This window comes from Teleopsis dalmanni, chromosome X (genome assembly GCF_002237135.1).
Source record: "Teleopsis dalmanni isolate 2A chromosome X, ASM223713v2, whole genome shotgun sequence".
NCBI lineage: Eukaryota > Metazoa > Arthropoda > Insecta > Diptera > Diopsidae > Teleopsis > Teleopsis dalmanni.
In genome coordinates, this window is record NC_051848.1 from 67,787,585 (window position 1) to 67,812,214 (window position 24,630).

A 24,630-nucleotide genomic window follows, 5' to 3' on the forward strand; every position below is an offset into this window, starting at 1 on the left:
AGCTTTTTTACCCATTAAAAATTTTATTTTATTAAGCCAAGTTTTTTTAAATAACAAAAGCTTAGACATTACAGTTATCCTCCCTATAACGATGTACCCTTATAACGCATTTTCGTTCGTATTACACGACTTCAATCCCCCATATAACACGGGCATTCTCCCATATAACGCGGGGATTTGTACAGTTCATATTTACCTTCGTGTACGGGGTATACGGTAATACCCCTATATAACCCCTATATACATTTTCGTATGACGTGGAACCAATCTACCGCGTTATAGTGGGGATTACTGTGTTTACTTCATTTATTACAAGTACTCAATAACAATGTACACAAAAAAGCTGTATGGCCAGACGAAAATTCCATTAATTAATAAATAATAAAATTTTGTTGTTGTGATTCACAACTTTTCAAAATACCTATATTTAAAATAATATGACTTATTATTATTTGTATTTAATTATTGATATTAGAAGAAAATCGATATATTAAATAGATTTTTAAAAATTGTTTACTTCAGTGGAGCTTCGTTACTGAAGAGCCTGGTTCCGAATAAATATAATTTAAATATTTTATTATGAACTTGAAAATTTGATTCAAAATTAATGTAATAATAATTAATAAATTTTGTTGTTGTGATTCACTACTACTTCTCTATTTGAATAATAATATTTTCTAACAAGAAATATGGCATCTTCCGTCATAATTTGGTTATTTGGTAGCACTTAAACTAAAGTGATTGAGATGTGACCACTCGAAAATATTGACTATATCCATATTTTTTTAAATCTTTTTCTAAATTTAACTGGTATAAAATATATAAATATATTGCAATTATATTTATATTATATTTACGAATCCTGGACCAGTTTCTATCAATCACTATCACTTAGTTTGTAGATTACTCTAAATGCTTAGATTCTCTTCAAAAATTCTATCTTATACATTAGCTTCAAATCTTTTCAAAATCATAGGTCACGTCAAAATTAATGGAACAATCGTTAGAGCGCAGAAAAACTGTGGTTTATTTTAGATCCACAACTTTGGCCCAACTTTTGAGTTTTGTGGAAATGTACAAATAATAATTGAACCAATCGTTGCTTAAATGAAAAATTTTGTTAAATATCAAACACTATTCATTCGAAAATAAGCTTTGGTAATAATTAAGTTCTTCTTCATTTTTAATGCAAGTACTTATAGTTATAATCTTAAAAAATAATCTTAGTAAAACTAACTACATATACAAAAGCTCCCTGAAAATCTCCTGAGTAAATTGGTGAAGGACAGTGTAACTCAATCATGTTCCAAGGAACCAAAGCCATAGCTAGTTTTAGAAAATAAAATTGTTGAAAAGTAAAGTATCAGAAAAAATGGCATATCATACTTCGGAACGTTGGGCATTGGAAGAGATCTGGCAATATAAGTGAACTTTGGAGAGTAATATGTTCTAATAAATAAAGTTATTGTTAAATAAATAAATGTTTGTATAATATATATTTAATTGGAAAGACTTTTATATCTACTGTGTTCACGTATATGCTAATAAAGAACAAAAAAAAACATAATAAAAAAAATTATTATAAAAAATAATAAAGAACAAATTGCAAAATATCTAAATAACATTCATGGAATTTACTTTTATTTCATAATATAAATGCATTATCTTTAATAAAAAAGTCTTAATACATGAATTCTTAATCATTGCAGCACAATGACGCATTCACTAATGACATTGGATATATCGGGAAATAAAATGCAACACATACCACTGGAAGCTTTACAGAAACTACACTCATTAACGAGATTAGTGGCGCAAAGGTGTGTATAGTCATCCATATAAATACTTTCTAAATAATATGAAACTTATCATAAAAAACATAGTTAGAATAGATTTTCTGAGCAGTCTTTATTTTAGTTTTTTCTAATTATAAATAAATAATAGCTAAAAGAAGATACAAGCCAACTTAATATAAATGGAGTTGGAAAAAGGCATGTTTAGAGAACCTATGAAAAATGAAAACGTATTAATGTTTATATTAATACGTATAATATTTATAATATTTTTAATTTTTAATTTATATTAAAAATACTTTCAAAAAATTGATCCTTCTTAATATTAAAATTAGTAAACGAAAATTAACAGTACACTGTGTAGTGTTCATTTGCAAAAAACAAAACTGTACACTTAAAATAAAATCGATATGTCCAAAACAATAAAAGTACATTTTGTTGCCAAAATTTAATATAAAATTTTTATTGTTCTCGTTAATGTTCCTTTCACTAACATACTAAATTTTATAACAATATTTTCAAGAATATAGTGAACTTTTTAGTGTTTAGGTAGAGATTAGTAAGATATTTTAACTAATCTTAGTGTTTGTGTGAAGATCACTAAAATATTTAAGCGAATTTTAGTGTTCATTAACAAAACTTTTATTGGACATATCATTAATTTTTTTTTGTGTTTTAATAAAAAAAATATACTCGTAAATATATATGTACTTAATGCATGTGTATTGTTTGTATCCTTAAGTAAGAAAGATACAAAATATTATTGATATATTACAAAAAAACCAATACACTATTTAATTATGAAATGAATGTAATAAAAAGATCTAAAAAATAAATTTCTGTATAAATAAAATGTACAGTTATAAAATTTTAAAACTTTTCTGTTTGTCCTTGTATTTTATATTTTTAAACACTTGTGAAAAATTATAATTTCAGGAATCATATTACGACCTTAGATGGAAATTGGGAAGCTCTCTTTGATACACTAAGATCTCTGCATTTATCCGGAAATGATATAACAGAATTATCGCCAACCGCACTCCATGAGTTCAGCAATGGCGGCAATGGTGGTGCACATCCATCGAGCCTAGCTGCTATACAGACAATACAATCCCGTGACGATACGTCAAGGAACATGCATGCAGGATTAGCCGCCTCCTCAACCAACATGCACTCATCGCACAATCATGTCGGCAGTAAGCCTTTTAACAAGCTGCAAAAGCTGCTATGGCTAGATTTATCAAACAATCGTATTTACCACATAACACCAAATTTCCTGCCACGTTCCTTAGTCACAATTGATTTGTCTAGCAATTTGTTGGCAACATTTCCACAGCAACTGTTCGAGCATCTGCATGACTTGCGTATAATAAGTTTACGTGATAATTTGCTGAAAGGCGTACATACAAAGGAATTGCGTTTGCTGCGTATGCATCTCGAGAAACTCGATTTGGGACAAAATCTCATTGAAAGCATGGAAACGGATTGGTTTCAAAACAACTATTCCGATGTGCATGTACGTGCGTTAAATTTAGAAAAGAATTTCATAAAGCAACTGCCGCCAGCAGTATTTCGGGGCACCAGCATTCGGCACTTGGTACTGGCCTTCAACCTCATCGAGCGCATACACTTGAGTGCCTTCGAAGGTATTGCAGATACTTTAGAGTATCTAGACTTAGAACGTAACAATTTAAATGCTGTGCCAGGCGCGATACGCTCACTTAATAAATTAAAATATTTGTACTTAACATCAAACAACATTTGTCAGCTAACTAACTTGCCAGAATACACCGATAGTTTACGTGTACTCAGTTTGAGCGGTAATAACTTTAGCATGATACCTGTACTGGGCCTAAAGAATTATACAGAGTTATCCTATATAAATATGGGCTATAATATAATTGCAGATATACCTGAAGGAATTTTCGCTGTAGATGGTTGGGGCGCGAACTTACAGACAATTTTGTTACGAAACAATAAAATCACTAATCTCCACTTAGGTTCATTTTATGGACTTGAGCAAATACAGGAAATAAGTTTAAGTTTCAATGACATAACTATACATCATCCAATGGTTTTTGAAAATGTTTCGCGTACTTTAAAAATTTTGGAACTTTCGTTTGCAGTTTTTCCTGCACGTAGCCTGGATTCTATTGATCCTTTAGATGCACTGCATCCACTTTCACAACTGATGTGGCTGGGCTTGGATAACAACAATCTCAAAACAATTTCGAATGAGTCTTTTGTGAATATGCGCGAGCTTAGTTATATTAATTTGGGATTCAATCAACTGAAAAAATTGCCAACTGGATTATTTCTACCCGAAGTACACAACCATCTTGTGGAAATTGATCTTTCATATAATTCAATAGAGCGCATAACACCGAAAACTTTTTACAACCTAGGTGATTTGCAAACTTTGAACTTACAGTCTAATAAGTTGAAATTGTTGGAGAAACATGCATTTTACAATTTAGAATTCCTTCGACATATTGATCTATCTTACAATCGACTGAGCAATATATCTTTGGGCGCCTTTACGATATTGCCCAATTTGGCATCCTTAGATTTGATGCACAATAGCTTGTGCTCCCTTTCTTTGAAAATGTTTCACTTTGTATCCAACACAACAACCCCACTTAAACTAAATATATCATACAACCATCTCTCGCACTTTGACGATGAACTCAGCTCCTATATGTATATATACAATTTGGATATAAGCCGTAACCAAATTAATAAACCGGACAGTTTTTCCAATCTTGCGAATACGTTACGTTTTCTAAATCTAGCACACAATAATCTTGCCACCCTCGGTAATCATGCGTTCGGTGACTTGGAGTTCCTGGAAATTCTTAACTTGTCACATAATAATATTACATCGCTACGTCGTCGGAGTTTTCAAGGCTTAAACAGTCTACAAGAACTAGACCTAAGCTATAACAACTTAGACCAACTGCAAGTGGAACAATTTTCGAACCTACGTAAGCTCCGCATATTGCGTATAAACTCAAATCGTTTGCGTGCATTGCCGCGCGAAGTTTTCATGAATACTCGTCTAGAATACTTGGACATCACGGAAAATCAATTATCTGTTTGGCCTGTACCAGCATTTTCAGATGTTGGCTTCACATTACGCAATATACAAATCGCTCAAAATGCTTTGGAATATCTTGATTCGAGCATGTTTATTAACTCACAATTTCTATACGACATAAATCTGTCCCATAACAAAATCACTGTTTTGCCTGATAACACTTTTACGTTCCTCAATAATCTAACAAACCTAGATTTATCCCAAAATCCATTGGTAACAACTAATCTCAAAGAGGTATTTTTGCATACACCACGCCTGCGTCGCCTGAACATACGCAACATGGGCTTATACGTTTTACCACAGCTAAGTCTATCTCTGCTTTCGCATCTCGATGTTAGCCGGAATCACTTGCAGGAACTGTCGCCGCTACATGAAATGCGTCAATTACGTTATGTCAATATTTCACACAACAAAATTGTCAACGCCAGCTGCGCCGTGGAGCATTTACCGAACTCGGTGCGAGTGCTAGATCTGGCGCACAATCCGTTACGCCGCATCACCATGCATGATATGTTGAACTTACGTCATTTGGCCGAACTTAATATACTCGATGTAAAGGTTACGAATTCGGTGGTTTTCACTAAATTGCGTTCATTGCGAAAATTGCATTTAACTTCGCACCAAAATCTGGACGACATTGTGTCTCGCGTACCCGGACTTCAGGAGCTCCATATACACTGCATTGAATCGAATATTGGACCGCAATTATTTGCTAAACTGCTTAACAATACAAAACTACAATTGGTAGAAATTTACGGCACAAATGTGCAGACCATTTCACCAGATGCATTGTCTGGCTTGGCGCGTAATCAACGTTTGCACGTAAAAATCTCACACACAAAAATATCCGATTTGCCTCCTGGAATTTTTTACACTCTGCGCTCCGTACCGCACCTATCCATCGACATTTCACACAATAAAATTAACGCCCTTGCAGCTGATAGCTTCTATCCAAATAAAACCTATTGGGATACAGTGGGCACACGTAGCATAATAGGCGGCTTGGACACCTCACACAATCCATTGGAGTGCGAATGCGGACTTGTGTGGTTTGGACATTGGCTGCGACGTTGGCTAAGAGAATCAGCACAAATTAAAGTGATACAAAAGGATGATATGAAGCGAATGGTACAGGTAAGCACTTGAAATTAAAAAGAAACACCAACAAAATATGTATTCATAAAAACTCACATATTGCTTGTGATTATTTCAAAGATTCGATTCTTTAAAAATTATCGTATAACATAGATATTCCTTTGTCGCATTTATCACAGAGCCAAAGAAAATATCCTGACTATTCCTGAATAGAATTCAATTTATATCCATGTGTGCGTTTCTAAACCGTCATATTTAAATTATGGTACAATACAAACCATCGCTTACATCACTAATATAATTTAATTATTATAAAAACAATTATTTCTTATTATGTGTAAAATAAGGCCTTGTTTACAATATCATTTATGAAAATCTTATTTGATATATGATATATGAAATATGATAGTTTTAAAATAACGTTTGCTAAGAGTTCTTTATAAAGATTTAATATTTCCACATATATATATTATCTTATTTATGAATTATTCTTTAGAATCATTAATGAAACTATTTTCGCTTGACATCAAATGCAACAATATGTTATCCTTGAAAAAAGAGCAGTTCCATACTATCTCAAAAGTGATTTAGTTCCATCAATTCCATTTAGTTCCATATTTATATAACGATTATTCATAATCGATCTTTAAAAAAATACCAATAACCACAATCCAAGTTCCAATGCAATACTCCGAAATATTGAAAACCAGTGATGTTTCACCATTCCTATTGTACTTTACGAACGCAACAGAGTGATCAATCCTTTATTTATGAATATTCTTATTTCAAGCAGTAGTCTGATATAAAAAAAAATATTTAATAAATAAAAAAACAATTAATTCAGTAATTAACACTACATACCTTATGTTAGAGGTTAGTAAACAGCTGTTAACTATCATTAACATATTTACTATAGTTTCTTAACCGTTCCATTGTGATACTTTTTACTGTAAATTTTTTTCACTAATTTGAGAACAATCCTGATTGTTCTCTGATTGTTGATGAATTTTTCCGATGGAATGTTGTTGACAAAGTTTGATATATAGAGTATATTTCTATATTCATTTCTATATTCAGTTTATTACAGGAAAAGTGTGACGAGAGAGAATGCTATAAGCTCCTTAATGGTCAAATCTGTGCTAAATATATTTCTCAACTTTCTTTATTATATTTATAATCTATAACTACTCCTTCTGAATGCCGATTCGGTTTCAACGAAAGTCTAGAACTTTTACTTTTAGTCACTTGGTTTATGTTGTTATTCAACTGTGGCCGTTATTAATCCTACTCTTAATGATATAAAGGTTACGGTTCTACTGTATAAAAAGCGGTTAAAACGCTTCTTGTACCAACTGTGTTAGATCAATCTGACGTATTGGTCAACTACTCCATTAATTTGCTGGTTTTGGCGCTTACCATACTCTTTTTTGGCTTTAATGAATAGAAATTGATTTTAATACTATGAATAAAGTCTAGGAATCGAGTATCCGGTCGATTTACAAACAATCCTTTTTCTTTTCGGGTAGTGCTACTGGTGCTACCTAATAAGGGTGTTTACGACTCATTAGCATATAATTAGCACCTAAATTTTCCATTTCCCTTTAAATTGCATTTCTAATGTATCTTAAGGACTATATGTTTATCCAATCCATTTTAAATAAAGCACAAAGACACTTCATCTATACGGGATGTGAAATTTAGAAATCAATAATTAACTGCAATCTATTTACTTTTTAGGGCGTTGATTTGAAGACTTAAATAAGAAATTGTATCTCAAACATTCTCAACATTGTATTAAACAGAATCAATTTATTTTCTAAGTTAAGTTTTGATTTATGTCACATAATACACAAATTAGATTTGTATTCCATTTTTATATTATGTATCCTATAATGCGTATAGTAGTTGTCTACATGATCTTTCACATCAGCGCCCCTGTACATTGTTTCTTCAAATAGCGAACCTAATCTTTGTGGAAAATAGTTCTTTCATTAATAAACAGTCTGGCATATCGCCTCACTTAGATTTAATGCAATTTAATATAATTTAACGACAGAGTCAGATTATTTGTACGGCTATATTACTTGTCTTTAATAGGTCATTATGTTGAATTTATGTAGTATATCGTACGTGCATCATTAGATCACATCCTTCAAAACCAGATACCACATTCAACTATGGTAGATTCCTCATATTATTATGGAAAAAAAAACCAAACAGTTAATTTTGTTAAGTCAAAATACTATATAGGATTACCAATAATATTTTTTGGCTAACATTCGAGAAAGAAAACGGTATGCAAAAAAAATTTTAAAAATCAAAGCAATGATATCTAAAAAGTTATGAAAACACGGCTAATAGATCAACAGATTTACCTATTGTAGAACAGCAACTTTTAGTAAACATCAAAGGAAAATTGGTATGTACACCAGATTAGTACTACTGCTATCACTCAATAGGTTGCTGAACTATCATAAGTTTACCAATAGTCTATCAACCGTACAAGTACACAAAATAGAGTTTATTAATAGCGGAGAATACATGAAGTGCAGGCAGTCAGGAAGAAAGGAAAACTTTGTAACATATTTTATGTTTATGTTCGATATTATCACGAACACTTCAAAAATTTAATGCCTTCATGACTTGAGTTGTTAATGGATATCGTGGGAATGAAGCATTAGTCACTCTTAAGCAGTGACATACACATGGAGTTTAAACCTCAAATACTACATTCCTTATTCAACATATTTCTGATAAATTTAATTTAAATAAAATACATTTAAATAAAATACATTTAAATAAAATATATTTAATTAAATGTTTTCATAATTTAAATTAGTTTTCAAAATCACTAACTCTCCACCCACAGCTCACCGCACGGCCCGGCTTCTTAAAACTACTAGTCGCACCAATATTTTAAATGAGATCTACTTAAATCTACCTAACGGTTTTGCTCCATCTGGTATATCTATTACATCCAGTATACAATAGACCACAAAGTCTAAATGTATGTTACGGTCTGCTAGGCTTACTTAAACATATTTCAATCACAAATAATCAAGTTCAGACAGAATTTGTTTATATGAGCTAAGATGATTTGGCAATCTTTAACAATTCTTTGCAAAACCAATAACCACAGTTTTTAGCATTATACTACGCTTTGGATCAAAAGGTCTAGATATAGACAGCCTTATTTAAACTAGCTTAATATCTATAGATTTGAGTCTCAAAATAATGAATTATAGTCTCTTATCTTAAGTACAGCTTCTAACTCATGAAGTAGATATTATGGTATATTGTAATTATAATGTGTATTTGATAGATCTTTAATATGTGTTTCATGAACACGCAATCATTAAATTAGTACTTTGTCCATTATAGTTAAATATTTTTTAAATCACTATAAAAATATTAATGAATCTTTTCAATTTTTTTAATTGAAGCTACCCTTATCCACAAGTGATATGCGAGTAAGCCTTTATATACTAATATCTTCTATAATTTTTTTATTTTTAATTTAGTTATTTATACTATTCTATAGCAAAATATAATTTATAATTTATATACCATACATACATTAAGACCGAAAAGTTTTCGGAAATTCTCATTTAAAATTCGCGCGCTGTATATTTTTCGATATTTTAAGTTTATGTAGTTTGGCAGCACTGTCCTTAATTACTATGCCAAAAATGAGCGCGATCTGTCAGACAGTTCGTTTACGGCAGCTGTTGAAACCAGTTCACCTCAGTAGGGCGTTGCGAAAAAAACAATGGAAAAAAATATTGAACAAAGAGTTTGCATCAAATTTTGTGTTTCGAACGAAATTTCGTGTGCAGAATCGTTGCGAATGCTACAAAAGGCTTATGGGGAATCAGTTTTATCGAAAACTCAAGTTTATGAGTGGTACAAAGCCTTCCAGGACGGTCGTACGACCGTCGAAGACATTTCGCAACGCACTACTGAGGTGAACTGGTTTCAACAGCTGCCGTAAACGAACTGTCTGACAGATCGAGCTCATTTTTGGCATAGTAATTAAGGACAGTGCTGCCAAACTACATAAACTTAAAATATCGAAAAATATACAGCGCGCGAATTTTAAATGAGAATTTCCGAAAACTTTTCAGTCTTAATGTATATGATACTATGTATAATTTAATCACTATAATATTTTTATTGATTTCTTCACTAGCGGGCACGTGCAAATACATGTCACGATCCAACAACTGGTCGTCGATTGCCTATACTTGAAATATTTCCAGAGGACTTGCTCTGCCAGGCGAGCGCATTAAGTAGTTCCAGTGAGCGTCTATTCTTACTCTCGTTTGTGGCGATCGTCTTGCCGGTTTTTATAATGTCACTTTGATAATTGTAGATGATATTGTGTGATCGTTGATAGTAAAAGATCGAACACAACATTTAAGGAAACTAGTGTAAAATATTGTGAGTAGCTTTTATATGTACATTTTTAATACTAAAGGATACACTACGATTTACTAAAAAATGTTAAAAACTTTAAATTTTATTGTTTAAACATATTTTCCCAAGGAAACTAAATATTATTGAATATAAATGAAAAAAGCCAACCAAGTATATATATATAAGCACCGAATTTTCTAAGTGGCACATAAACCACTTGTTAATAATAATTAATTTAATTAGCATAATAAGATATTGTACATTTTGTAAAAATTAATTAAGTAATCTTTTAAAACATTTTAAAAATATTTATATGAAAAATATAGAATTTATCTTTAAAAATTAAGAACATAAATATTTGTATTTATTATTTATCGGTTTTGAAGCCGTGTATAAATATATATATATATATGTATCTATATATACATACATAATATATAAGTAGAACATATTACAGATTTAGATTGCAAACTAATACTGATATGCAATAAACTTATAACTGACTTTTAATTAAATGCAAATTAAAGGGCCATGATTCCTAAGTAGTTAAAAATATCTTAAGATACAAATTTTTAGAACTTAGTTCTTACTTAAAATTAATTACCTATAAGCTAGTGTTAAAATAAGCAAAATGATGAAAAAAAGTCACTCAATTGACTGAAGCATTACTTAAAACAAAAAAATATAGTACATATATATATGTATGTATATACAAGAATGTGTACATATACGTACATTTATATATGGTACATACCAATTATAATTACTGAAATGTACTAAAATATAATAACAATTATTCGATACTTGGTGAACATTAAGCTGTATTATAAACATAACTATAAGTATACACAAAAATTGGTATTTAGTAGAAAATTATTTGTAAGCAGTTGACACTTAGCAGAAGTTTTTAACAAGAAATTGAATAAATAAATTATTTATTAAACAAGGACGAGTATGGAAGAAATGTAGCAGATATTTCACTTGTGCAATTCGAAGTAAGTAAATTATTCGTTAGTTAATTATACACAAAACATAGCTTGTACATATGTAAATGTAGTATATAATGATGCCTACTCCATAAGAAATATTAGAAACACGTAATATTTTGTATTTTATAAAGTTGGATATGTATAAGCGCGTAAGAATATACTTAGAAGTGTACTGAAATGCATTATTTCTTTCAAATTATTTGACTAAAATATTAGAAAAATTTCATTAATTAATGTGAATGCACAACCGGAGATATTTATCACTCCATAAAGCATTCGTTTCCCATAGGTTTTGAAAATATTTAGGATTCATTAAAACTTTATATATTCAAACCCTGAAATTTCACCAGTCCTAAGGAACAGCAATCTGTCTGATATACGTTTTGTGATTTTTTTCTTCTTTCCTCAGCACAATATCGCTAAATTCTAACACCGCTAGGAAAAATTAATTTGATATGCCATTCTCTGTAATTTTCTTCTCTTTTCTGTACACACAAATGTTGAAATATCACCAGTCCTAAGAAAACTTAATCGTGTATGTCATTCCTTATAAATTCTTTTCATTTAGTACGCATACGCCCTGAAGTGCTACCAGTCCTAAAGGTATCCAGTTTTTTGTTCCATTTGTTAAAAGTTTCTTCCCCTTCTTGTGCACCCATGCCACAAGGTTCTAGCAATTCTAGAGAAGGACAATTCTTTATACCATTTTTTGTAAGTTTGTTTTCTTCTTTGTGTGTTCACAACCTGAACTGCTAACAGTTCTTATAAAATTTAGTATAATTTATCTCCTTAGCCTCCTCCTCCTTAACTTAACCACCTGTAGAATAGCTATAATCATGTATAGACATATATACGAAGAAAAGTACACCAAGGATATTATATCTTCCAACCGAAGGAACTGTGGAACAATAATTGGTGTGTTGACAGGTCACTGTCTGGTCACATCACATGCCCGAAAACTAAACCTAATTCACAGCGATGGTTGAAGGAAATGCAACGAGCCGAGTGCAAAGGAAACGCTGTAGCATTTATTGTGTAATTGCCCGGCTCTCTCAAGAACTCGACAAAAATATTTGGGGGCTGTCAGTCTTACAGGACTGGAGCACATACCTGAGGTTTCTGTTGGAATCCTAATAAATTTTGCTAATAAAACTCATATCCTAAGTTATGCATACAATCGCTAAAATAAGACTTTGATCTGGTATCGCAATGGATCTTAATGGTCTACGCGTGACCTTTTTGGTCTGCCAGCATAATCTAATCTAAACTACCTCATTAGCGCATATTGCAACTGTGCTAGATGAAAAACGATACTTGGTGGCCCATAAGGACATATTCATCTTTGGAAGCTCATAAATTATATTGTAAAAAATCGTTTGGTATTCTCTCATAAGATTGGCTACATGTAATTACTGATTTACTATACTTTTCATTTATCTGACCATTTCAATAAATTTAATATTTGCTTCAGTGGTTTTGGTCGTTATTCTATAAAGTTTAAAATAAACCATTAATAATATTAACAGCATTGACGGATCAGGAATTCTGTCCGGTTAACGAAATTATCCGTCTAAAAGATCATACTTTGTATGAACAATGAAAACATTGTATGATTACGATAGATGACCGTTCATGAGGGCACCCGATTAATAGAAAATTTACTATATTGGTTGCACTGTCAGTAACGTACATGTCAACTATCAGGCGACTGTGGCGCTTGGCAATTTTTTGTGCTGCAAATTGTCGGATTCTAGACTTTATTTGAGACTTTATTTGCAATGAAATCCCGTTTCATGAAATAATCAATATGCTAAAGAAATCCGTTGCCAACAATACTGCCAGAATCTGATGATTAATAACGGTTTCTACAAGATCGTTAGAGAAGATTCAAATTTTTCTATGCATTATCTAAGACATTCCAAATGCTAGGCATTCTAAGAAATTAATCAATGATGAAAATATGTGAAAATTTACGATTGCTGAAAAGTGTACCATATCACTCATATGAGACGATTCTTACAAATGTCTTGGTTATGAAGGTAGTAGCAACAAAATTTGTTTCAAAATTATTTTCGTACCATTACATACTAAAGGTATCCAGTCAATTTAAAACTCTTTTTATATGGAACCGGAAAAGCGCTAGCTCACTCATCTTATATTATCATAAGTCGTTGTTGTTGTCTAATATAAAAATGGCATAAATAACCTTATATCTAAGTAGGAAGGTGAAGTGGAAGATGAAGTGTGTTTCTTGGTAAAACGTTCTGGCTAATTCCTATTAGACGCTGTGTTATTGTAAATTTCATTCAACTCAAATTGGCCAACTGTTATTAATCATAGGTAATCGAAATAGTTAAAGTTATTTTGTGTTAATATTGGAACTCGAGCTTCAAAAACTTTAAGTAGTTATTTTCACTATATCGATTCAGGAAAAGATAGGAGTACTATAAAGAGGTTAAACGCGATTTGAATCACCTTCACTGACTCTTTGTTAGTACTGAAAAAAGAATGACGAGTAAATATTCAATAACAAAGTAAGCTTGTTAAATTAGCCTGTCAGCTATTTTCATACATTGAGTACTACTTAACCAGGTTTATTCCGTAAATAGGTGAGAATGTTATGAAGACAATTAAGGCAGTCATGTAAACAAGCTTGTCAGCTATTCTGTTGAATTCCACTTGATCAGGTATATTCCATAACAAATTTAGCATATTATGAGAGCAATCATGGCACCGTTCTACACAAGCTCGTCAGCTATTTCGTAACGTTGAGTTGCACTTAACCAGGTATCCAGACGAGTGTTACTTTATTTATAATACTAGCCAATTCAGATATAATATTCTTGCGGCTACAGATTAACTTGGATTTGATAATCTAGATATATTCAATACCTTCAACTTCTACATTGCGCATTCCTTTAGTAAAGTTAGTTGGGACTATCTTGACAGTAATGGTCACATCAAATATAAAATTGTTGTTTATAACATATATTAAGAGTTTAGCATTGAGATATGAAAAATTGTTAAATTGAGATTTGACTGTCTACATAACATGTCTAAAAGAAATAATATTTTCTTAGTAATATTTTAATTACTTCTTGGCTCGTTGTTACCTGTGGTCTCCATTGGATTTAAAAATTTATTAGCTGTTAAATGATGTTCTTCCTGTACCTTGTACTTAGCTATGATAGTTACGCCTCTAAGTACTTATTTACGCGCTGAAATAAGCATTGAAATTATTTTATACATTAATTGAAACAAATACAATGAGATACGTACTTAAAGATACAAATCGCACCACTGTGTTCGTCACTTTAAATCTTTTTTTCAAGGACTCAGTAAGTAAAGAGACTTTCGCACTTTTTTTTGTTTGTTAAACAAATTCACATATCAGATTGGAATCATTTTTTTTTTTTTGGGAAAAGAAATTACCTGAAATGGTTTAAGTAAATTTGTTAATTATCTGAAAGATTTATTTTTAATATAATTATTTATAAAAAGACAATCGTGATACTAATTGTAGTGGATATTAATAATTAATAATTAAAAATTATATGTAATAAATATTTGAATATTTTACTATAAATTTTGTTTCGAAATTTTCTTAGTCAAGAAGCACGCCAAAAATATATAATCATAAAGATATATACATTGTGAATAAAAAATTAAAAAATTTCTTAGTTAAATTAAATACTATCAAGTCCAGTACTAGATTTTTTATAGAAGTACACGTAGGATTATTTTCTAATATATAAAAAAAAGTGTATTTATTCGAACTGATGCATTTAATTACAAAGAAATAAAAAACTCAATGTCAAGACGTTCAAACGGTGACAATGGAGAACTTCACTACTGAAAAAGTTATAACAGTCTTTTATAACACAAAAATAGATATAAAATAAAGATTGAATTTAAGAAATCATAAGGTAACATAAGTGAACTTGTATCTGAAAATGAATATGAAAATAATACAGAACAAATATTTTTCATGTGACTTTAGTTGCCGATAAGCTACAAAGTAGTTTGTATTTTGAAAACACTTATTTGACAGTCATGTTTTGTTTACATATATATACTTTATATTCTCTGTTATTACATATTTAATTATTATTACATTGCAAACAGTTAATTAGGTGACTCCTGGATAACTATTCGCAGAGAGTTGCAAAGCATTCGGACACTGATTATGTATAAAGTACTTACGATGAGAACAATATACACGAATTTTTATGAATAAATAAATAAGAAATTTTAAATAAAGAATAAAAGAAATAAACAAAATTTATATTTAAATAAAATTTAGAACAAATAATTAAGAACTAAAATTAAACAGAAAATTGTTGTATTAAGCAAATGAAAAATGAATAAATACTATAACAAATTGTAAGCTTCTGTCTTTTTATTTAAATTTCTTATAATAAAAATCTTTTCAATATTAAATCAGTCGAAAAAGCAAGTAAGTTGTATATAGAGTGATAAAAAGTAAAGAGTCATTATCCAAAACATAAAGTGCAGACCATCATGTCAAAGGCCCCGAACTTTACAAAAACAGTCTTACTGACTACTGTAAACTGAAAAAGGATATATAGCAACTAAAAGAATTAATCTGCTATAAACAAATTGCAATGGACACTATGTATTCACAAAAAAAATTCACAAAATATATAATATATAAGACATATATATAAAAACCTAATCTAAACTAAGGACAGATCATGAGTCTAAAATAAAATGCAGTGAAAAAATAGGCTTAGGTGGCAATTATTCTTAAAGCCCCTGTTACGAGAAAAAAGAAACAACAAATTACCTACTGTGTATATCCTGCTCTGATCATATCAGTTATTTAGGGTATGTGATCATGAATTCCAAAGACTTAAATAAAATAAAGACCCCGTCAAATTATAGAATTTTTTATGGTCTAGAACCAAAATGAATTAACTTATACCTTTAAAATAAGAACTCTAAACAATCGGATAAATTGTCTTTAAACGAAGACAGTCTAATCAGTCTATCATGATTGTGATATATCATGAATGTGATTTTTAGTTTTACTTTTAGTTTTAATTTCAGTCGATATAAATCACTGTCACAGAAATCTAAACATTATTCACTAATGTTATTAAGTCAGATATTGGAAATTTTTTTAATTTAATATTTTACAATGCGATACAACAGAAAAAAAACACTGATAATCTGGTATCTTTTTATGGTGATTTTTCGAGGAATATACGAAATATAAATGTCATTTTGGTAAGTAGTCAACAAGAATAAGAGGAAACAATGTGTTCTATTATTGACTAAATCGCTCTATATACAGTGAAAAACTTGTGTGCTAAGTATACTGGGTAAGTATTCTTAGTCCTTACAAATCAACGACTTTATGGCGTTGCACATGGCCTAAGGAAGCACATTTGAATCTTTCAATTAATATATACATTTTTTATATTACTTTAACGCTTAATATTCGACCATCACAAATCTTTATTAGGTAGGGGTAATATAGCACACCTGCTGGGCGAGCACTTTGTTAAGTTTCGTACACAATCGCGATTAGTGCTCCTTCAATTAGCTTACTCCACCGATAACGCAATCTTCCTATACCCTTTCCATACGCTTTCTACCTGCTTTCATTAATTTTCCAATTTTCAATTGTCGTACCTGATATATTTTTCGTTAGAGCATTATCACCCAACCTCAAGATATGACCAATCTAGCAAGATCACTGGATATTAATTTCCTGAGCTATGTCAATATCTAAATAACTCTCATACAGCCTGTGGCACAACTGGATGCGGTAGTCGTTGCCAACTAGTACATTACCAAAGATCTTACTAAGAACTAGGAACTCGAATAGTTTCAGATTGATTCAACATTGTGTAATAATGGATATGTTTCTGCGCTATACGACTGTACAGGTGGGATGAGCAACCAATAGAGCGCAAAATGCACTGGCTTATATTAGCACCTATACGCAATGGATATTCTTGGGCAGATTTGTCAGCCTGACGTTATTAGTGTTAATAAGGGCATTGCAACGAATTATAAAACCATTGGCAGCTGGAAGTGCCAATTCTCTCATTCCCCGCAAAGGCCAGTTTCATAAACTCCTTTTCAAAGCAAATAAGGCAGTTGTTAACATTTATTTTGAAAAAATAACTGAATTCTAAAACAAAACCAATACTTGGTTGCGGTCATCACTAAAGCGTAAAGCCCGCAGTTAAAATATCAACTCCAGTGACTATCACTATCAAAATGAAAAGGATATTAAAATGATGAAAATGATCAAAACTATATGTACACGTATAAATGAAAATGAATGAATGATAAGGAAAAATCCTTAGTTACGAGTTTCTAAAAGTCTACTACCAACAGCTCTATCCGCCTATCCTTAACACGGCTTAAATTATGTTTGTTAGAATTCACAGTAATTCTATGAATGATTTTAAGTAGAGTTTTGTTTTATATCAGTGTAAGGTTCCATGCATTGAGTATTTAAGAAGTTGTAATTGTAAAGTTTTTTTTTACAAACTGTTTTACTACAAATAATCCTTTGATTCATGTACTCCGCTTTAACCGTTCCATATTACTTCCAATTCTTTACTGCGGTTTTAAGTATCACTTACAAACTTGACATACCTAGGTAATAACAAAGGAAACGTAAGCTTAGTCTTATGAAATCTCGATTAATATCAGGAAAGTAAATATCTGATATTTATGAGAGTTTAAACGATTCTAAAACGACATATGACTATTTATCTACAATTCGACACCATTAGTGCTAATGGAAGCTGATGACTAGTGATTGCTGAGAAAACATTTTAATGATGCAATCATTTTTGGACCAATATAATATAAAAATAAAAAGTACAGAATTCAATAAAATTACAAAGTTGGTGAAGACCTACTTTAGAACTATTATTAATACAACTTCTATTCTTCCGAATGTCCTGCAAAATCGATAAAAGTTAACATTTATCAGCGCAGCTAATTACCGAAATATAGCTTTATTAAAAGTAATTTACTTTGAATTTTACCTTATATTCCAGATCTATATTGTAGTATTACGGTTTATACAAATATTTTTGCTTATTCTTATATATGTTATATATGTTTTACTTATAGTTTTAATAATATATTTATTACTATAAGTATGATGATAATTGGTTGATTATATATGATTATGGGACGAAAATATAGTTTCCAATTACCTATAATTTTATCCTTATATATTAATTAGTGTAGATTTGTGAGGGTCATGTTATATAGATATTAATGGTCACGTCAAATGCAGAACATCAAATGAGAGAAAGAGAAAAATTTTAATTTAAATTTGGTCAAAGTGACGAGACTTTCTGTATTGCTTAGTAATAAATGTTAGGACATATAATAAGCAATGGGAGTAAATATTCGTGTTTTAATGTGAATATATAAGGATATTCATACAACAATATTTATATATTTAAATAATTAAAAATAGTAATTAAAAATAAAAAACAAATCCCACCAAATTTTTTCTTTATCCATTTTTTTAATAAAAAGAAAATGTTGGAAGTTATGATAAAATTAAAAGTGCTCTTCGTAACTTATGCAAATCTTTATAGCGAAGATAGACAAATTGATGTAATAACGTTAGGAACTCTCGTTCAAAGACTATAGTACTCATAAAGGTTGTGGACACTCAAACTGAAGAAAGAAAATTGGAGATTCACTGGATACTAAATCAGAAGAGTTAGTCATGGACACATTCACCTGGAGACTGTGTTGCTACTGATCATTACTCTCTCTTTTTAGGTGTAGGATTTGGACAGTATGGTAAAATTTTTTTATTTAAAAATGGTCAAAAATCAAACGATTTCCAGTATGAGGAAATACTACAATCAGACGCATCAATTGATGTTAAAGTTCCTAACAAACACATTTTCCCTAAATTGTATCTACTTCATACAGCCAACATTCCAATCTCAACGAATGCATAGAAAATAATAGCTGCCTTCGCGGACGATACTATACTCTACTCGCGTCAGACTAAGGTTTTATAGATTCTAAATAAGGTTTTATGATTGGTTCTTGCATTGGGGTATAAAAATCAATTCAGACAACACCACACAAATGACGTATACTAATAACAGAAAATTTGTGGATAAGTAGTTGCTTCTACATGATGTACCAATAACAACTAGTACCAAAGCCAAATATCTTGAAATAACAATAGACCAAAAACTCACTTGGAAACATTATATTATCCAAAAAAAAATGGAATGAAACAAAAGTTTGGTCAACTATATTGGATGTTAGGTCCTAAATCAACACTTTTCTCATAAAACAAAATACTGGTGTACAAAATTGTAATTATGCCATTAATTCGATATGGCAACGAACTTTGGGTTACTACCTCTAAATCCAACACTCAAATTATTCAAAGGCAATAATCAAAACTATTAAAGACCATCGTCAGTGCTGATTGGTATGTACCAAGCAACGAAATTCATAAAGAATTAGGCGTTGAGCTAATAACCGAGGTAATAAAGGTGGCTAGTGCAAAGCACATAACTCGACTACTTACACATAAAAACTCGGAGCACCGGATATTACCGATGAAGGAATTAGCTCACACCAGAAGACTCAAACGCTTATTCTTAACACACTTGTTAAATATTATGATCTAGTGTGAAAATGATTACATGTGTGTTTTTTGACAAACTCATTAAAGAAATTGTATTTGTTAAATTTTTCCTATTACTTATAGCCATTTTTTTAAGGCAGATGTAATTATAAACAAAAAAAAAAGAAATGTACATTAGTACCGTTTTATAATCAGATTTAAGACACTACATGACAACAATTTTATAATACTTGTTACCGAGTTACAAGAGCCCCTTTTGCGAATAACCCAAATTTATATTATATAAACCCATAATATGTATAGGGAGGTCTACAGGTCTATTGCACATTTCATAGGTACTAATCTATGTTGTACCCAATTTTCATACAATTTTTATTGATTATAAATAACCCGCAGGCATATCAACAAGTTTATTAAATTCTGAGAATCAAGTATTAATGAAAACATTGCATTTTTTAAGATTAAATTATTTTGCGGACACATGTTGGCCCTTATAATGCTATATTCACGAAAGTGCAACAAGTTCATGGAATATATATTATTAGCATTCTTATATGTGTATACATATATACACGTCTGTATATTAATTTGTTGTACGTAACAATAAATTGTATTGATATAAAACATTCAATGGAACAAAATTTAATCTGCCACTAAACAGGCTAAGCAGGGAGGGATTAATAGGTACTTACAATAGATATCGATAGTCACGATATCAAACGTACAAAGTTCTACTTCGGAACCATTTGAAAATGGTCTGAAATTTGATTGTTCTGCTGCGTTGCTCTATTGCTCCATTGCTCTATTGCTTCGTTGTTCCGTTACTGTTGCTCTGTTGCTTTGTTGCTTCATTGCTCTGTTGCTCCTTAATGTAAGTGTCTTTTTGGAAACAAAAGAAACTCCGAACAAAAAAGGATTTATTGTTGCAGTTTAGTTTGCCACATCGCGTGTTGCATGCAGTGTTCCATTATGTTTGCTGTCTAGCGGTTGTTGCTACAGTTGTTCTTGTGGTTGGGTTCTTGTCGACAACCACAGCGCACGGGTCGACATGTGAACTTGCAGGCGCTCTTGCCGTGAGCGTGCTCAACAAATTCCATTTATGTGCTTATTTCGTAAATTTTCACTTAAGCTGCCTTCTTTATTGACCACAACACGACTCTGTTCAACACTTTTCTTATGTCTCATGAATTGGTCTTCTTTCCACTTTCAGGTATTTTCTACCGAAATACCGAAATATAAGTAACCAGCTTACGGATATCATTGTTTCGCTGAACTATTGTGAAACCGTACTAAGTACGAGTATGTGTTCTTTCTGGACTTATTCGTTCATATCCTTATTTGTTATATGTTAGTATTGGAATTTGTTTTGTTAACATTGAACAATGCATGAATGAGTTGCTCTTAGGTCACATTGGGGCAATTATCAAATTGGCACGCAATCACTGCTGCTAGAGGCTAGAATTGCACTTCTTATTAGATTCCTACATACACTCAACATGAGCAGCAACTTGCCCTGCAAATGGGAACAATTAAATCATATCACTTTTGAGGTTTCTTACAGACCGATAATAAGAAAATTACTACTTATAAGTACCACCTTTAAGTTAAGATACTAGAAAATTTGTTAAAAGCAAAACTCATCAAACGTTAAACTTTCATTGTAATAGAACTTGAATAGTATGTGAAGAAGTACATATGTAAGTGGTGCAGGCAAAGTTCTTGGCAGCAGACGCAGAATTTGATTCTTCAATATTAACTCAAAATACGTTTTCAGGATCTAAAGATTATTGTAACGCTCCTGCTAATTAGAAAAAACTATAATATGGGATTTACACTGGCTCATTTACGTCAAAAATCTAAAATGAGAAGCAAATGATTCATTTTTGCATACAAAATCTCAAGTGTAAATGAGATGCATTGGATCTCATTTTGTATAAATGAGTTCCAACGAAGTTAGAATGAGTTCCAAATATGTTTCAAATGCAAATGAATACATTGATAAAAGCTCTTCTAAATAAAAGCTCTTCATAGCATTTTGACAGTTTGAGAAAGTTGTTTTTGATATATTTACAAAAAAAGGTAAACAAATGTTTTGTGGTTGCATTTTCTTGAAAACGATACTTGTCTTTTTGAAACTTCTACTTCCCAAAAATAAATTAATCGATGCTAAAAATAAGTTTTCAATTTATATTGAAAGGTTTGAACATTTTTGGCACGGGCCAAAATCAAATCAACAGGCAAGTTAAAAAATCAGCTGTTTGAAATGAGAACAAATGAAATACACCGAACGTAACCACTTTCAAATGACTCATTTGAAATGAGCCATTTGAGGCCGGTCTAAATGCTATACAACACAGATTGATAAAATTCAATAAAATGATATAATGCACAAAATAAACTTAGCTGATATTTTCTTAACTTTTATCTGTGGGTCCTCTTAAGATATTTTTGTTGAATTGTGTGAAACTTTCTACAAATTAGTTCAAGTTTATCGAATCTCAGAATGGTTACATGCTCCTCGGGAAAGTATGTAGATCTTGTAGTCTAAAATTAATATATAGGTATAATCAAATACAAACAACATTTGTACAGATTAATTTATTAAGTATAAATTTTCCAGTCATAGAGTCTCTTTGATATAATAAGACTATTTTATATATTAATCATATTAGATCTATAAGAATGCGCAGATAATTTTTTGAAGTCTTGAAGTTGGTTTCACAAATATCCAAATTTTTGCATTTAAGTTACATTACTACTGAAGTATATATTTTATCTAACAGCGTTACTATCAAATCAATTAAAATAATTAAGACAAAGATTTAGCTGTAAAATGTTCAGTTATAATAATTTATGTTGTGTTTCATTTAATTTAGAAAGAAAATAAAATTTAGACAAATTGATTGACAACTTATTAATATGACAGCAATAAATTTGGGAATTGATCACTTCTTAATTACGGATACAATAAATTTCAGTTTTGTCCAAAAAGTTTTTAAATTAATTACATGTCTAATTAATTAATGTCTAAATTACACTAAATTACACTGACACTTGCCGTTTTCAAACCAGCAACGTGGACAAAAGTCATATAAGGGCCAAAAATACGTGATGCCTTCCGGTTCTGTCCCAGTTTGCACTGTATCGTTCGGATCATGGCGTGGATTATCTACTTGAATACTGTTTTGCGACTGATGCATGCCACACACACCTGTCGATCCACTTGCAGGCAACGACATATAATCCATTATAACTTCTTCATTATCTGAGTTTTCGAAATAGACTTGTCCTTTTTGAAGCAATGCGTTACTAAGTTCTGAAATTGCTGCATCTTCATCTTTCATTAACTGCTTAGAGTTTTGAGCACCATTGTGTTCCTTCAGATAGTTTTGAACACTCATTTTGGAACGAATCTCATAGGTGGAAGAAGTACTGGAGTCACTGGATATAAATTGAAGAAATTTATTACTTTTTTTGGCAGCAATATTTTGTTGTTCAAAACATGACACAATGTTATCAACAATTTCATCTAATTTACAATTGACAACAGTAGCAGCTTCTCTTAAAGCAAAAGAAGCAATTGGATTCTCAACATTTTGTGTTGAAATTTCGCAGCTACGGTGGTTCTTGCTAAAACTCGAATAGTTTTCTGAAATTTTATCAATAATTACATCGATTTTTGCTTTAGCCATCTCTGCGCCCATTATAAGGTCATACTTTGCATCATCACAGTAGATAGATTTCTTTTCACTAGAGGAAACGCATTTTACGCTGCTTGACGGCATGAAATGTGTTGCTTCCGGAATAACTGACGAGATTGTCTGATCTAGTGTTGTCGAAATATGTCGACGTTTGCGTTTCTTCGGTGGCAGATAAGGTGGCTTTTTCTTATTAAAAGAATGGCCACGATAAAAGCGCTCACGCTTTTTTAAGAAAGGTATAATATTGTCACTAGTATCAGAGTCAGTCCATACTAGGTTTTGAGGCAGCTTTGTAAGGAAAATTAATTTTAAGTCAGTTGTATTATATTCTAATACAATATGACTTACCTTCTTTTTTTTATTTCCTTCATTTTCTATAAGTTTTAGCTCGCGCTCTGTATCTTCTAAATTATAATATTGTCCATTGCACATTTCTACGAATCCAAATTTTCGGCCACCTGACAGCGCCTCAACTACTTCCTGTTCCAGTTTTTTGAGATCTGGCTGTCTTTTGCGCTTCTTTGCTATGTGCTGCGCAATTTCCTGTGGAGTGGACGGCGCTACTAGCTCTCGCAAAGCTTTTAAGACTTGCGTGCCATTAATTACCATTTTACTTAATAATATATTAATTTATTAATTTGGACAATTAATTTCTTACGTCAAATTTACGTATATTAATAATTATATCTCACAACACTTAGAACAAAAGATAGACAAATGAAAACTTGAAATTTGTGTTGGGATATTAAAATTTTTTAAACCCACCAGCCTACTTTAATATATTTTATTCAGATTCTAAATTTATAAGAAATGACAACTATGGTTGCCAACAGCTAATTTATTTCACAAAATTTGTTTTATAATATCCTGTATACACTAACAACTATAGCTTTGCCTCGTCACAAGCTTATTTGGA

At 31.0% G+C, this 24,630-nt stretch overlaps 2 protein-coding genes across 2 annotated transcripts; one reads left to right on the plus strand and one right to left on the minus strand.

Annotated features, from left to right (window-relative positions):
* Positions 1-2,729: 2,729 nt before the first annotated feature.
* On the plus strand, positions 2,730-10,449 carry LOC119689492 (chaoptin; the record flags this gene model as incomplete). Its single annotated transcript, XM_038104325.1, is given in 2 exon segments — positions 2,730-6,024; positions 10,175-10,449. Coding segments are annotated over 2 exon segments (3,469 nt in total), but the record flags the coding sequence as incomplete, so codon positions are not given.
* Positions 10,450-22,879: 12,430 nt separating this feature from the next.
* On the minus strand, positions 22,880-24,397 carry LOC119689497. Its single transcript, XM_038104331.1, has 2 exons — positions 24,063-24,397; positions 22,880-24,002 (listed from the first exon to the last, which is right to left on the minus strand). The coding sequence occupies exons 1-2, from the start codon at positions 24,321-24,323 to the stop codon at positions 23,046-23,048; spliced, it is 1,218 nt and encodes a 405-aa protein (XP_037960259.1). The 5' UTR covers positions 24,324-24,397; the 3' UTR covers positions 22,880-23,045.
* Positions 24,398-24,630: the final 233 nt, after the last annotated feature.